This window comes from Gymnogyps californianus, chromosome 7 (assembly GCF_018139145.2).
Source record: "Gymnogyps californianus isolate 813 chromosome 7, ASM1813914v2, whole genome shotgun sequence".
Taxonomy (NCBI): domain Eukaryota; kingdom Metazoa; phylum Chordata; class Aves; order Accipitriformes; family Cathartidae; genus Gymnogyps; species Gymnogyps californianus.
In genome coordinates this window covers 22,630,127-22,646,646 of record NC_059477.1, presented here as the reverse complement: position 1 = coordinate 22,646,646, position 16,520 = coordinate 22,630,127, and the positions used below count along the sequence as shown (strand labels likewise).

The 16,520-nt window shown below is 41.3% G+C and overlaps 1 protein-coding gene across 1 annotated transcript in view; it reads right to left on the bottom strand.

Moving 5' to 3' along the window:
- The window catches only part of STK39 (serine/threonine kinase 39), a 106,736-nt gene extending 92,209 nt beyond the window's left edge, over positions 1-14,527 (bottom strand). Inside the window, exon 1 of the mRNA XM_050899811.1 lies at positions 14,355-14,527. Coding sequence (XP_050755768.1) covers positions 14,355-14,475 — 121 coding nt within the window. The 5' untranslated portion in view covers positions 14,476-14,527. The remainder of the gene's footprint in view (positions 1-14,354) is intronic.
- Between the last annotated feature and the right edge of the window lie 1,993 nt (positions 14,528-16,520).

The following is a 16,520-nucleotide window of genomic DNA, read 5'->3' as shown; positions in this document are numbered from 1 at the left end:
GTAAACCTGGCAATAAGCACACAGTTTGGAAAGGGAGGAAAGAAAAATAGAGACTATGCCCACTACCTCATTCCACCTCACGACAGCCCCCTCCCCCTGTTCCCATCCCAGCTCTCCCAACAGAGACCAACAGGCGCTGATGTTAAACCCCAGCCTGAGAGATTCCTTTTTTTTTTTCCTCCTTCTTTGTCAGAGAGGCTTTATTTAGTGCAACTCTATTGAAACAAGTAAAATAAATGAACCACCAAAAATATAGCTGCTGTGTTTGTTAAGCACATGGGAGAAACAATAACTTACAGGTGGATCGAGATCACACATTCTGTTGAAGCTCGGCAGAAATAAAGCCATGCCTCACTACCAGAGAAATACATCCTGTTACCCCATACAGTCATGTCACATATTGCACACAGTCTTGCCTTTGAAGCTACAGTAGTAAGACAGTCAGTATTCCAGCTCCCTTACCAGTTTTCCAATCCAATATACTATATTTAGTGCAGAACATGGTTTTATCCCCCTGTGCTATCATTATTAGTGTTTAAAGTGACAACACAGCAGGAGACATGGTTAGCAACCTACCTGACAGCCCCACATTTCAACACCGGAAAACTTTTAGCCCTATCAATCACAAAAATAAGGCACATAACAAAAACATGTTCCTGCCCTTTTTTTAAGAAGGTACCTACAAAGGAATTCAAGTCTTTTGGGTAAGATAAGGTGCTAACGAAGTTGAGGATCAACTTTTAGAAGTGCATCAGAAACAGACAGCAACCACAATGCTTCTCCTTTTGTCTGTCTTTGAATAGGAAGCTGCACATACTCCGAACGCACCTTGGTACTTGACACTGAAAGAAAGGTGTTGCAGAGGAAAGTGGAGTGATGCCAAACATCCAGGCAGTTTAATGCCCATCTGTGTGTGTCATCACCAAAATTATCTTTTAACTAAGTACTCCATGGCCTTGAGTCCTCTTACATGCTGGTCATGGAGCTCACAGGGAGCCTGGTACATTTCCAGATGTGGTATGAGAGCATCTTCCCATTCATTAGCAATCCACGCCAAGGAAATGTCAGCACCACAGCAGGTAAGGAAAACCTAAACAAAAGCAGTCCACTTTCAGCAGGTGTTATCTTCTCCCTGACTTGTCATTTAAAATAGATGAGTCATCTAAATAAAGAAGTTGAAAGGGAACTATAGCAACTCAAATTAGACTGTCTAGGCAAACCCCATATTATAAACACTACCCAAGATTAAATTCCTTTTGCTCTGCTCCACATCTCAAATATCTTCATAAGAAGTGTTATTTATAAGTGAAAAATGTTTATATAAAAAAAAAATCCACAATCACCACTATTTCAGAATTTGCAGTCATCAGAACTGGAATTTGCCTTGTGGAGGTGTCAGGATAAGACTGGTGTGACCGGTCCCCCCTGCCCTCAACCCCTGGTAATGTGGTCAGCATAATTAACACCATTTTATAAGGCAAGCAGCCATTCTCTGTGACTGAGCAGGTCACATATTCATTCCCTTTTCCCTTACTATCAGGCCCTGACGGTCCTGTGAACCAAGTAAACAAACCAACAGATTTCTTCTTCCCTTCCCTACCAGCCTCAAGATTCCTGGGCGCCAGGCTGATTACTCCCTTCTTTACCCGCCTTGAAGGTCCCAGGCACCCAGTCAACGTGGTGGTGGTGGTGACCCCATCACAACACAGGGAAGCGTAACAGCACACAGAGCACTGTCCATAAAATCAAGCAGTTACAAGTCCTGAGTGGGGAACTTGGACCGGAGCTGCTGCTGGACAGCAAGACCCCTGACCCCCAGTGGCCAGGGATGTCTCCACTGTCATCTGCTTCCTCCGAGGACTGACTCATATGCTTTCATAAGATTTTTGAGTCTGATGATGATTGTTATATTGATACAGCAAACCATGTACTAAGATTTGATCTGATCTGCAGAGGGTCCAGGCGATTAGAAATAATAACTTCAGTTGTATTATAAACTCTGTATTACTTAGGTGTTTAGACGTCATAAGTTAAGTTAGGATCTAAGTGATTAGAAATCGTAAGTTAAGTCGTATTATAAATTCTGTATTACACTACTTATAAATTGTACTATACTGATTCTGCTTGTAGAAATCCTGTGCCATTCTAACTGTGAGTTCTGTGCTATACTAATCATAATATCTTGTTAAGAAAATAAAGCTTTAATTGTAACTACATTTTTGTGCCATCATCATTCTGCCAAGGATCCCTAAAAGAACCTGCCTGTCCCCTTAGTGTCGGGTGATAACTGGTAAGCTTGATTAACAGATTCTTGGGAGTAAATAGATGTTATTCTCTGGTGCAGAATTTACTTCTCACACACCACAAAATTATCCTGCTCACGTATGCTAAAAAAGAATGGTATGGGGTGGAACAACCAACACACAGAGACAACTTAATAAATACAGCTGAACCTAAAACAAACAAGTAAACAAGCTAAAAGCATTCAGTTCTGACCCCAAAACACATCAAATCTCTCATAAAATATGCCACTTAAAACCTATGACATATCAATTTGAATGGGCATCCAATGTGAAATGCAAACAAAGTATCTCTGTTACAGTTTGCAGAACTTATGTCTTCCTCACAAGTCCCATCGCTTTCAGGTCTTCTTGGGGTATCTTATCATCACTTTAGATATCCAGTCCACTTATACTCCCTTCACTATCATTTTTCCAAGGTTGTGATTATGAAGTAATATAAAGTACTGCATTTTAAGAGCTTAATGAACTAAACAGTATGAAACTGAACTTAGCAGTGAAAAGCCAAGTTCTATACCTGGAACGATCTCTCCTCTCAATGATGTTACCTTCCATAAGAGCTGCCGTTGTTAAAAAGAAAAAAAGTGGAACACAACATTATGCGTGAGAGTAAAATAAACTATACTCCGTTTCAATATTAATTTTACTACAATTTACAAAAGTTGCAGAACAGGAATTGGGAATTCAATGCCACCAAGAAATAGCACGTCTCAGGTCAGACAGCAAAGAGGTTGCTTAGCTGTACTCACCTAACGAACACCTAAAATGCCTCCACTTTCATATCAGTGTATAAAGGTAACTTGTGAATTCACCAAACTTATGGTCTAGAAAATACGCGTGCCATTGAACAATGAGTACCATTACACATAACAGTCTGTTAATTAAAGAGATTTAAAGGAATACTTTTCTTTGGCCATGATGAAAAATAACTAACTAAAATAAATCCATTTGAGCCCAGCACCTAGGGGAAAAAAGGGAAGACCTACTCTGTTAGGTTGTCATTAGGTTAGATTATGTAAAAGAATATGCTGGCAGGAGCGTGGATCATCTTTAAAGGTCCTCTGAAAGGACTCTTGAGAACACCAAAACAAAGAACTGAGCCACAGGTAATAATGGCACATATGTAAGAGGTATTATTATCTGTTAAACTAGCTCACAAGACAGAAGAGGGGAAAGAAAAGCTCTGAGGCACCTGACCCCTTCTCCACTTAACATTAGTTTTGTAATCAGATCTGCACTGGCTTCCTGCAAAACCAAAAAGAATCCAACTTCACTCACATTGCAAATTTGTTCAGGAAGAAGAAACAGAAAAAGCAGCAGCCAAGAACTTGCAGCAGGCTTTTTCACCCATGCATCCGCTGCTCTTGCAGCATGGTCGGCAGCACAGCTGTGCTGCACAGCCACCCAGCTGGCACACTGCAAGCAGGAGTCAGCTCCTGTTGTACAATCACATTGGGGCTGTCGTGTGATAAGGAGAAATGTGGATGTACTGTACCCGACGTGAATGAATCCAACAAATCCCTATTCATTCTGCCTTTTCCCAACAAAAGGCATGAAAAAGAGTTGAAGTGAAGGATACGACTTGGTTTAAGAATTTATTACAAACACTAAAATGGATTTTGTCTGTTGTGTTATTATCCATTCATTCTCACAATGTAGGTCAGATTTTCAGGTAATAACGTAAATCTCTTTACTCGGATTTTTTTTTAGTTACAGTTGTACCCAAAACTTGCAATCAAATTCACAGAACCAAAAGCCATACAAAAGAACATCTGTGTAGAACAGAGACAGTTTCTTGCTGGTTTAAGATGCTGTAGTTAGGTCAAAGACTGCATCAATGACCTAACAGGTCTCACTTTTTTTTTTTTTATGTAACCTTTTTCTCATCATTCATACCGTGTTACACAGAAAAAAAAAACCTTGAAGTATGTGTAAGAGGTCTTGACAGTTTCTGTTTTTACAGGGTTTGATAAAACTAGGTGAATTTTGCTCACATTTTGGGAGAATAATAAATTTGTTCTTACCAGGTTAATCCAAAAGTATATTTTTCACATCATTGCTTACAATACACTTTTTTTAAATCCCCCCCTTTTTTTTTTCAAATCACAGTCTTCAAACTATCTGTTATCAAAAAGAAAAAGCAAAATCTCCAGGGCTTTTGTAGAAGAGGGGGTTTCTACAAGAAATCTGAGAGATTCTCCTCTACCTAATCAGCCCTCCAGAAAGCATACCAGCAGGGGCATTTCATTTTTCCTTCATTGATCTGAAGAAGCATAAACACTTCACTCCGACACATGCAGCACAAAAAGTAGCTTTTTTTCTACATTCATTTGAAAAGCTGCTAACATAAACTTCCTTATCATTCAGTCAGCTGCACAACAAAAGAACATCAGGTAATAAATCTCAATTTAAACCAAAGAAGCTTATCCAGAAGAGAAAGGGAAAGCTGACATCATTCTTCCCTTAAAAATTTTGTATCCAAATTTGTTGTTTCAAAGGTCTAGAGTTTTATCCTAGAGTGAACAGTCAACACAAGAGTTTCACAGGAAAATCTTAACAGTAATACTTCAAGTATTAAAAAGACCAACAATGCAATTCAGAAACACATGTATCAGGATGCAGTTCTTACTCAAGGGCAAAGCCTCCCATCAGCCACAAGAGAAATTAAAAATGTCAAGAGAGTAGAAAAAACAGAGAAATAACCAACAGAGGATAAAGTAATTGAAGTTAGAGGGAAATTCAAAAAAGAGCACCAACCTGCACTTAGTACTATTTGGTTGCCTGTACATTTGCATTTTGGTTTAGAGCAAACAGGGCAGTTTTGAAGTGAATACCCTCTCCTTGATCTTCCACACAGAGCTTCAGTTTGCTTTGCAGAACTGCTCTTGTGTGTGCAAAATAAACTCCTTTTAGAGGAACCTGAACTGGAAGTTCTGCTCCAGCACAAACATTCTCTAACCCCTGAAAGATGTAATGGTTCAGACTGGTCTTTGGATATTTTCAAAAAACAAGGACAGCTAGGATGTTTGGTCCAAGGAACTAGTGTATATCTTGTTCGAAGTAAAACTCCAAACCCAAATACATTGTAGAGGCCTCAACATTAACTGATTCACTCCCTTTATCCGCTCCCATTTCACCAGAAACTTATAGATGTAGACACAACTAAGATACTAATGAAATTCCAACGTGGAACTAATTTGTAATCCACAAATATTCTCCAAATCTGCCTTTCTGTTAGCAGGTACACTTCTGTCAGAGTTGCTTCCTAAATTTAAGATGCTCTTTGAAAGAACGAAGCCCCAACCAAGTATTTTTCTGCTGTTTCACACAAAGGCGCTGCCAAAAATTGTTTCAAACCGTGGAATCATAGAATCATTTAGGTTGAAAGCATCCTGTAGATATCATCTAGTCCAATCCCCCTGCTCCAACAGGGTCAGCTAAAGCAGGCTGCCCAGCCAGGTTTTGAGTATCTCCACAGATAGAGACTCCAGAACCTCTCCAGGCAACCTGTTGTAATGTTTGATCACCCTCACAGTAAAAGTTTTCTTGTGTTAAGATTGAGACTCATCACTTTTAATTTGTGTTCATTGCCTCTTGTCCTGTCTGTGGGCACTACTGAGACGAGTCTGGCTCCCTCTTCTTCATTCTCTCCCATCATGTATTTATACATAATAAGATCATCCTGAGCCTTCTTTTCTCCAGACTGCATAGTCCCAGCTCTCAGCCTCAAATGAAAGATGCTCCAGTCCCTTAATCATCTCTGTGGCCATGGACATGCTAAAGTTTTGCAGGCTCACGCCTGAAGTACAAAGCTGAGGAAAATCTCTTAAGAGAGACTCCCTGAACAGGTTTAGTTTGTCCAAGCTGAGACACGACCAGCAGGGCTAAGGTTTCTACTGATTCCCATCTCCTTCTTACCTGCCTGTCCAAACCTCATTCAGCTGTGAGTTTTCAGAATACCACAAAGAAAAGCCCTAGAGTAACATACTCTGAATAACATATCTGGAAGAAACAGCTATTTTGAGCTACAGTTCTACACAACAAAGATTTATAAGGGAAAAAAAAAAAAGTCAAAATAAATTACCTTTTCGTATTAAGGAAGAAAAAAGTTAACCTAGCAGTTAATTTAGATCATATTGTACAACAGCAATGGCATCTTATCATACCAAATATAGGTGCATGACACTGCCTCAGAAATAAAACTTTTCCTTCAAAGTTCACAGATGTAAGGAAATCTCTTCTTTCTCCAGCACTCTTCTAACACAGAACCAGTTCTTCCTAGTAAAATGCAAAATAAAAACAAAACCCCTTTCCTATCATATGTTCTACTACAATCTTTAAATACTCTATCATGTTACATGGCCAGATATTTTTGCCCCTAAGATAAAATGCAAGATCTAATTTTTAGTTAAAATATTTTCAGAAAAGAAACACGGACTGTGATCATTTCATTCTCCCTGTTGTTTCATCATCGATACAGAAACCATTATTCAATATGCATACAAATCTTGACATCTGGAAGGCAAAACTCACACTGGAAATGGCTCTGCATAACTACACAGGAACTTGATATTTGGTATTCACTGTGGGACCAAAAGTTACCTTACCAGGGTATCATCTGAACTCCACAAAACTCTGCTTAACGCCACTTCACCTTATACAAGCAGGATAAATTGAAGATTTGCTATGCTGAACTAGATTTCCTGCCTAGAAAAAAGCTGTTAAGAGAACTACCGTTCATTTCTGAAGTAGTACTATAAACAAATGCTGGTGTTGATTTAGTTGGTGTATTTTATTGTTCCTCATTTAGTTTGAAAGTAAACACTTGGAACAATTCTAATACCATGAATGCAATATTTTCCAAGTCTTCCGGATGTCACCACATAGTGCATCATTCTCTTCCGAGAATGAAGAACAGCAATCTACCAAAACAAAGGCAGTATTGCTACTGCACTGTCATGAAGATCTCTAATTAATACTGCAGTGTTGAGCTACAAAGCATCTTCAGCTAGTTCACCCCAACAGAATGTGCCTGCTAGAATATGAGTCCATTATGGCCACACACTACAAGCAAAAAAAACTTACTTATTTCTCATCCTACTTCTCAGGAAACAATGGCAGAGTTGGAGCAATATAAATGCTATCATATCATTAAATTTTCATCAGGTGATTCTAATCTAATTCTAATCAAGTTCTGCAAGCAGATTGCTCCTCTGCTGCTGCTGCTCAGCAGTATCCCAGTGACTTCAGCAAACCCAAGACGTTAACGAGAGTTAACTTGATTTTTAAGGTCCATTTTTAAACGCCAAGAATTGCTATTATTACTGGAAATAAAAGCAGCCTCTATCTACTACTGCCTTATAGTTCTGAATTATTTTGGAAGGGGCATGAGAGAGAGAACCAAAAGGGTCACACAAAAATTAAATACGGCCTACACATGTAGCCACTATATGAGCCACCCGCATCTCCTTTGCATGAAGAGCTCACTGTTTTTTCCCCTCAAGTCAATCAGAACAGATGTGGTTTTGTTTCCATTTAACAAAGAGAAGCTCCATTTGACAAGCAGATTCTGGAAAAAAAACAACTGGTCTCTGACCTAAGGGAAAGTGATTCTTCACTAAAAGAAAAAAAAGTAAGACAGTTCTCCTGTTGTTTCAGAGCAACACATGACCCAACCTAAAATTGCTCTCCCAGGTCTGAACTTGGCCCCTGCTATCAAAGTACAATGCTGGTTACAAGCAGTGGTTCCACTTTGAAGATGCAAAGCCTTGCTGTTGTAAGGCTTAGTGAGAATCAAAATCATGCAATCCCTACAAATTTCCACACGCTCACCAGCAGAACTGCTCCTCTTCTAGCACTCAAGCAACTCCCGTGGAGCCAGGACTTTCCAGGTCTCAGAGGTTTTGGACCTTATCTGTAGAAAGAACTTGGATGGGGGGAGAGAGAAAGCATAGGGACAAGAGGGCCAAGCATAAAGGACGTAGGCAGATTCCAAGAGCAGGAAAGCATAGCATACTTTCTGTAAATTACCATTACATAGCACCAGCCAACTGCCCAACGTGTTGATTATGTGTTCCTTTACCCTTCCAGTTAACAAATTAACTTTAAAACAAGCTTTATTTGCTGGTTACTTACAATAACAAGAAACTCAAAGCAAGTTAAGCATAATTTTCTTTTTTTTTTTTTTTGGCTATTTTCATGCCATTCAGGTTCTTGTAAAATATACTTAATCTTCTTCCTGACAAGTCTAAATTGCAATTGCACGAGTTAAAATTTTTTTAAAAGTCACTAAATTATCTAACAAAGTTTGATATTGAATCACTTACAAACCCTAACCTCTTTGAAGCAATAAAAACTACAGCCGTGTCTCCAATCTGGGTATTTCTTATGCAGAAAGTTCATTTTCGTTCAAAAAAGCCAAGACAGAGCTCCCTTCCCCAACACTATTACTATCATGTGGAGACAAGGCGAATAATTAACAACTACGAGCTCTGCACAGCCTCATTAGCAGCACAGCACTGTGAGAGTTCTACAAGGTATTTTTAAATTGCACCATGACCATCTTTACTCTGACAACTGAAGTAGAAACCACTCCTTATTAAAATACTAAATGGGCATTTAACATTTCTACAGTTTCCTCAAATGGTTATTAGCCGACAGAAAATCTTGACCAATTATTTCCCAAAATGTAAAATTTTAATTTACAAAATAATAAACTCTTTCTGTCAAGCTACAGTTGTATTAAGTTATGATTAATGTTATGAAGGCTATATTTAATATGTGCATGTACAATATGCTTAGGCTGCTGTTGTAACTTTTAAGATTTATTGGTAAGGAATAGAATTTGCTTTGGAGCAGAATTAAGGCAGGCACATCTTTCTTCTTACACAAAGTTTTACTATAAAGATCTTTGATAAGTAATACTTAACACTACCTAATTACGCAGCTTCTTATGCAAGAATTACGAGGCGTTTGGAAATAAACCTCTGCAAGAGCAAATATCAAAGTTTACCATACCTTTAGCTGCTACAGTGTGGTATTTCACTGAGCACAGTCTGATCTAATTTGCAGCATATACATAAAAACCACTGCAAAAGAAAGCCCTTCAACTGTTTTTTCCGCCCAAAATAAAAAAAAAAAAAAAAATCCAGATTAAGCACAGGGGTAAGAAATTTTGGGAAGTGTGAATGAGACACGAGCATCTGATTAACAGAACAACGCAGAACTGTAATGTTAGCTCTAACTATAGAGAGGCTTTTCAAAACAGCATACACCTTACACCTTGCTTACAAACCTGAACATCAGTTCCTGAGCATCATAATCAGAGACCTGTCTACAGAGTCCAAGATCTCTGATGATAACAACAAATATAGGAGAGTCTATTCTCTGTCAGACAAAGAGCCATTAGCAACACACATGCAGCAGGGGAGGGAAAAAAGTAAGTAACTAACATACCATAGAACCACCAACAAAGACCGCAGAGCCATTAACACAAGAGTGGCTCACAGGCTGCTTACAATAAGAACTATAAAATCAGCAGAACAGTCTCGAATGGTAACTTGTTCTACTCAAAATCCCAACACATTTGACTTAGCAACACTGTGCCTTATGAGGCAACAAACCACAAGACATTTTTGAGCTCAAAGTTAGAAAGGCAAAACTAGATGAAAGCCTCAGTTCAACTAAGGTAACTTTTTTAATGAGTTGCAGCCAATACAGATAATCCATCACATAGAAGCAACCCTTTATGTTCCAACTAATTCTGGCTGTTTTCTAGCCAAATTAATTTTCCCAGTCAGTTGCAGCAGGAGAGATAAAAATATAATTTTATAATGAAAGCTAGCAACCAGCCTAATCACAAGATAATCCGCTGCTTCCCTGTAACAGAATCTTCCGTCCACAATTATCAACGCAGGCTGACAAACATTAAGTTACATCCAGTAGAAGAGCATCAACTCCAACGTAGTTTTCCAAAAACAAGGCAAAGCCACTTGTTCATATCAATTTAAGAAACCTTTTTAAAAACAAAACAAAACCAACAACCAAAAAAACCCCAAATGAAAACATAAAAAAAACCCAAAAAACAACTAAAATTTAATGCTGCTTTGTCTCACCCATGTGATGTAGGGCTCCTTACAATTTGAAAGGTACAAAAACAATTTTAACACTATTCAATTTTCAGGTTTTTACGTTGATTACCATTTAAATGTTTGTTCTGTGAAGATTTATATTGCTTCTGAGGAGGAAAAACCTCGCATATGTAAGTGACAAATTCAGAGAAATCTATTTCAGTTATTTTATTTTGAATACTTGGTTATAAACCCAAATTGAATAAGAACATCTCTCACAGTATTGCTTTGATTAACTTTATTTTCATCTAAGTTATATCCAGCTTACAAAAAAAACCCAGCACATACATTAAAATCCACTGCACATTTTAACTTAATGCATTAAAACCATAGCAAGAGATCTCCCAGGTCTTCACTAAATTAAACCTGGCTCTCCCTTAATAGCAATTACAGTTCTTATCTCTGCAACTCCTACTGGAAGGTTGCTTTGAATCCTCCTCTCCTAACAGTTAGGAATCCCCTTCTAACTTCCAAATGGGTTGGTGTATGGACAGCCTCTATCAATCTGAATTAACATCAGAATTTCCTCTTCTCTTAACTTTCTACCCTATACATTTACAGATAGCAATCAGAATGGTTTCTTCCTGCTCCAGAAAAGATTTGTATATAGGCATTAATAGGAAGAGCCTCTTCCTTACATCAGATCTATCAATCACACAGCCATGCAGCAAGTCAAACAGGGAACCTGATCCGACAGAAAACTGACCCAGCAGAAGAACTAGTTCTCTGTCAGATCAATGCAATCCTTTCAACAGCTCCCTGTTAGAGCAGATTAAATGTATCATGAAACCGCACACCAAGAGTTTACAAAGAACTGGCTAGCAACCTCAAAAATAAAGCCAACTTGGGATAACATCTCATAAGAAGCACTCCTTAAAGCCAGCATTTTCTCTTTAACAGGCACTTGAATCTCCCAACTATCACGAAGGAAGCAACAGACAGAAAAGGAAAAAAAGCTGTATCATTTGAAATCCGTATCATGTGGCCTTGGTTTTCAAAATGGCATCTGGCTAGACACAGATGAGCCATAAGAAAAGTTCACGTTCTCACAGAGAAAAAGAGCAGAACTTCTCCAACCTGCTAAATCCACAGGATGGAGACAGCCCACATGACTAACAACAACTTTTATGTTATGATCACCACCAAAACTTTTATATGCCATCTAAAAGAGGCCATTGAAGTCATTCTGCATCTGTGTTTTAGTTACCATACAATAGAAAGCCTATTCTGTTGGGAAGTGTTGTGATAAACCATCCTGGCGTACCTCACCCTGTGTACCTTTCCTCCTGCAAAGCCCACAAAGATGTTTCAATATGTTGTTATTTTTCTCATTTAACTGGCAAAGGGCTGTTGTAACTGAACTCTACCATGAAGACGCTACCCAGCTCCTCAGAGAGAGATATGTAGCGCTTTCCAGAGGTGAATGGCTCTGTTTCAGCAAGTGGTAACTACTCATGTTCACAATGCAATTAACCCTGGTATGGCCAATGCAAAGGTATATAAATTGCTGCTGAACCAAGTTCAGACTGTATCATTCTCCTCTCCCTCAGGTATAAAAAAGATGCTTTAAGAGTCCCTCACTAGATTCATTAAAAGCAACAACGTTCATCCAACGTCTCCAAAATTATGTCCGCATTTGGTCAATTGCATAGAATTTATAAGGGGCTTTTTTTGGAGGAAGTGGGGTGGGGTGTGTTTATTTGGGTTTTTACTATTTTTAATAGTATTGAGACTAAATTTAATCTCATAGTGGGTCTCCTATAAGTTAAGACAACAAATACAAGGTGTTAATGAAAAAAGATGTGACTAAGCACAAGATTTTTAAGTCAAGTGGTACAAAATAAATCTCAGTGAGTTTGAGAGAAAGTCATGTAAGCAACCTAAGCTTAGTGAAAGTTCAACTGAAGTCAGACAAGTTCAGTGTGTCCAAGAATCTGATTCAATATAACCTGACCTCATTTTCCTCACTAGGCATTCACTTTAGTTAAAGAAATAATATCAACATTTAATAGCACCAGTAGGTAACTAGCAACGAAGCTTCTCTACAGATAGGTATTTGCTACTCCGATTTAGCATCCACCTGTACAATGGATGTACACTTATATATAAATATTTAGAAATACATTTTACATATGAAAAGATACAAGCTTTTAAGTGCAAAGAAGAAAGTGGAAAGGAGTTTCTAAATGAAACTCTCACCCAGGCATTCTACAGGTACCGTAACAGAAAATAACTACTATTTAAATAACTCGCATGAGTCATGTCACACCCTAGACAAGGATTAATCCAACACCTTCGAGGTCTCTTTTACCTTAGAAGAGGGTTTTACTCCTCAGCAAAGATATAGCTTATGCTAGTAGAATCGCTTCCACTTGGCTAATTTAGATCCATTCCCCAGACCGAGTAAGACAAAGTCCTCTGGCCAGTAAACCCATGCCCATAGCAGGGCCTCCGCTGGCAGCACTCGCTTGACACTGAGCACCAGTCTGGTGCAGGCCAGCCACCTGCAAGGGACCTGAACCCTCATCCCTCCTTAGTCCCTTGTCACAGCCTAGGAAGTGCAAACAGAAACACAAAGGCACCACCTGGGTCAACAGAAAGCCATCCCAGTTTAAGGAAGGAGTACTTTTCTCAACAATTTTGTTTCTGCCTGTGGAAAATAAAAAGCGTAATGACAAAGCTGAGTACACACAACTTGCAACCCAGATCAATAACATGTAGTTGTCGCTGTCATCAGCCTGACAACAATTAGCAATTGGTGCGTAATACTGAAGATAACCAACAGCATAAGCAGGCAAGACTCCTGGTTTTTTTCATTTAAGTGGCCTCATTCATAAGGAATAGTAATCACAGTCCTAGAGCTGGCCTTTGCCATCTGCAGTATTTGCTGGAGGTATAAAATGTTACATAAAAATAAAAGCAAGTTTTCCCGAAGTAGTTCATTAGCAACAAGCAACATCTAGGTCAGGAGATGAAAAACTTTCCATCACACATGTTGTTAACAACAGCCACCTTTACACACAGTAAAACTCAAAATAATCCAATCCAAATATAGGGGATGGAGACTCAACACATCTGATCTGCATTAGCTGGACACATGAACAAAGCGCTGAAGCGCACTACCAGAAAGCCCCCTAGCTACAGGGACGTGGGGAGGGGGCAGCAGACGGGTTAAACCTCACACGGCAAACCGGGACAAAAGCAGGTTGGCTGGAGTTAAACGAAGCTGTAGTCCCCCACCAGCTTTATGTGCTACCAACGGGGACAGGGAGCTGAGCCGAGGGGCAAAAGGAGATGGGGGCAAGATTAAACAGTAAGGGAAAAGAGGAAAGGGTTTAAAAATATATATGAAAAAAAAATTAAAAGGAAGTCACCACGATAGTGGCAGATCTAGGGGTGCGATTTACCTCCCCCATGAAACCACCGGAAAAATGCAGAGTAATCTAAGCGGATGCATGCAAATGTGTGCATCCACAGACAGACACACACACGTATACACACACACAAAGCACAGAGAGCGCATTTGCAGAGTTGCCGAGGTCCCAGTGCAAACCACCAGGTCAGGGCTCAGGCGGCGGCAGCCACCGGTGCAGCGGGTGACAATGCACCACAGGGCAGTGGGGCGGCGGCGGCGGCACCCTCCGCCGGGCCGGGCCGCACCGGGCGGGGCGCGGCGGGTTCTAGAAGGAGCCGCCGCCCCCCGGGGCCGCGCCGCCCGCCCGCCCGCTGCCGGGCGGATAAAGTTTGCAGCAGCCGGCGGCGGCGCCACTGCAGTGCCGGGCGCATCCGCCGCAGTGAGCGAGCCCCAGCCTGCGGGAGGATGAACGCCGGTAGGCCCGGAGCCGGCCGGCTGGCCACCGCGGCATCCCCTGCCTCCACCCTGCAGCACCCTCCGCCGCCCTCCCCGCTCTCCCGCTGCACTGACCGATAACCTCCTGCAGCTCGTAGGCGTCGCGGCAGATGGGCCAGCCAACGGCCGGGGCGGCGGGCGCGGGCACCGGCTGGGGCTGCTGGACGTGGACCGGCGACTCGCCCTGCTCCGCCATGATGCTGCCGGAGCGCCCAGGCACCCGACGACCTTCTTCAAACTTCCCTTCCAGCAACACCTTTCGGCCGCGCTCCCTCCCTCCCTCCCCGCGCAGCCGGCCGCCCGGCGGAGGGAGGAGGCAGGGCACCGAGGGGGAGGAGGCAGAGGCGGGCGCCGTCGCCGGCCCCGGCCGCTCGCCCTGCGCCGCTGAGGGGAGAGGGAGAGCGGCGGTTGGGCCCGGCGGCCCCCGGGCGGTGTCGGTGCACGGCGCCGGCAGAGCACGGTAGTCGCCCCCCTCACGCACCTCCGCCTGAGGGAGAGGCGCGGGCTCTCTGGCGGGAGGCGCCCCGCGGGAGGCGGGCGGGGCGGCCCCGGTAACCCCAGGGGCTCGACGCCTCCCTCAGCGCCTCGTAACCTGCCTGCCGGCTGGCTGCATCTCCGGCCATCTTCCTTGCCCGCTCATACCGCGGCTCCGCGTGAGGCTCTCCGCGGTTGGAAGCACTGCGAGGTCCTGTGAAGGGCGGCGGGCTGAGCGTGTGCAGGCCACGGCCCTGCCGGCAGACCCCCGGGCGCCTCTCCGGACCCTGCCAGGGCTGAGCACGGGGCCAGAGCTTGAAGGAAGCTACATCGCATGGCAGGGATGCTGGAAAGCACCTGTTAGGCTGGTAACATAAGCACACAGACATCTCTGGAGCACAGCCCTCAAGCATACAAGTGTTACTGCTGAGCGCACTGCTGCTGCAAGATTACTTGTATTTAAATTTGAGAACATGGAAAAAAAAATTTTTCATCAGCAATGAGGGCTGCAGTCCTGCAAAGCAGTTAAGTTGCCACTTAACATGAGAGGCCCTTTCCGGGGAGGGTAGCAGAGCCACATCACCTCAGTGTGTGGACACTGCCTCAGCTCATGCTACTAAGAAAGACGCTGCATAGCTGAGAAATGTTCCCCTTAGCTAACCAGAACCAAGTGATTTAAACAAATATTCAAGACAAGAATCATAATTAAAACTTCTCTACTGCTTCCCATTATACAAGATGAGATTAAAAAAAATCTGTGGTTAGATTAAACTCTGCTGTTATTAGTACATAAATTTTTTTCTTTCCACTCTCTTAGTAGTGTCAGTGTTTGTATGGTATCAGCAGGATTTTACTTCCTATGAAATAATTTAGAAAATAGCTATTTGTGCAGTCTATAGTCTCACTCCTACTTTGAATGCTTTGTATGTTAAGATTTACAAAGATCTGGAACAGTGGTAAGAAAAGATTTCCATAGATTTTAAAATCTCACTTCCTACTACAGCAGGAATTTAAGGTAATTAGAACTAATAATGAAAATATGTGAGCAGGAAAGCTTTCAAAGTCAGCACTGATGAAAAGCAGAACTGAATCTCATAAATTGTTAGGAAGTATGATGAAGTGTGATTTAAAGTCATGAAAAGGTACACATAACACAACCTGTTAGATACTTTATTCAGTCCTAGTTCAGTTCAGGATAACCCTCTTTTACTAACTAAACTTTTTTGTGTAGCTTATTCAGTGAAGACTTTCAGTTAATAGAAGGTTATTCCAAAAAGAAAAGCAAGTTACTTATGTTTTGCTGTGTTGCTGAGAAAGCTGAAGGAAGAATGAACTCCTCACCACTGCTTAACATTTCATCAGAAGGTGTATCAGCAACTTGCAAATATGGAATCATTTGTGCACTGAACTTCCATTTTCTCACAAGCAATAGTTAAGCTCAGTATAGAGGCTCCTAGTAGTAGAAAAAAATATTGCACATTTTTGTGCTAAACTAATGATTCCTCTCAATCTCGTTTTTAAAAGATAGGTGATTAAAATATTTTCATATACACACATTAGAAATTATCTGCCACAAAACTAAAGGTCAGCAAGACCTGGAAGAGGAAGTATTAAATTGTCATTCAATATTAAGCTTAATGCCAAGACTAGGCAAACTTGTTGTTAGTAGAGAAGACCTTTCTGCCAGCAACAGCATGAAAAAAAATGAGTAAGACAGCAACAGCACAGGCCAAATCAATCAGCACAGAAAAATGGGTTACTCACTAT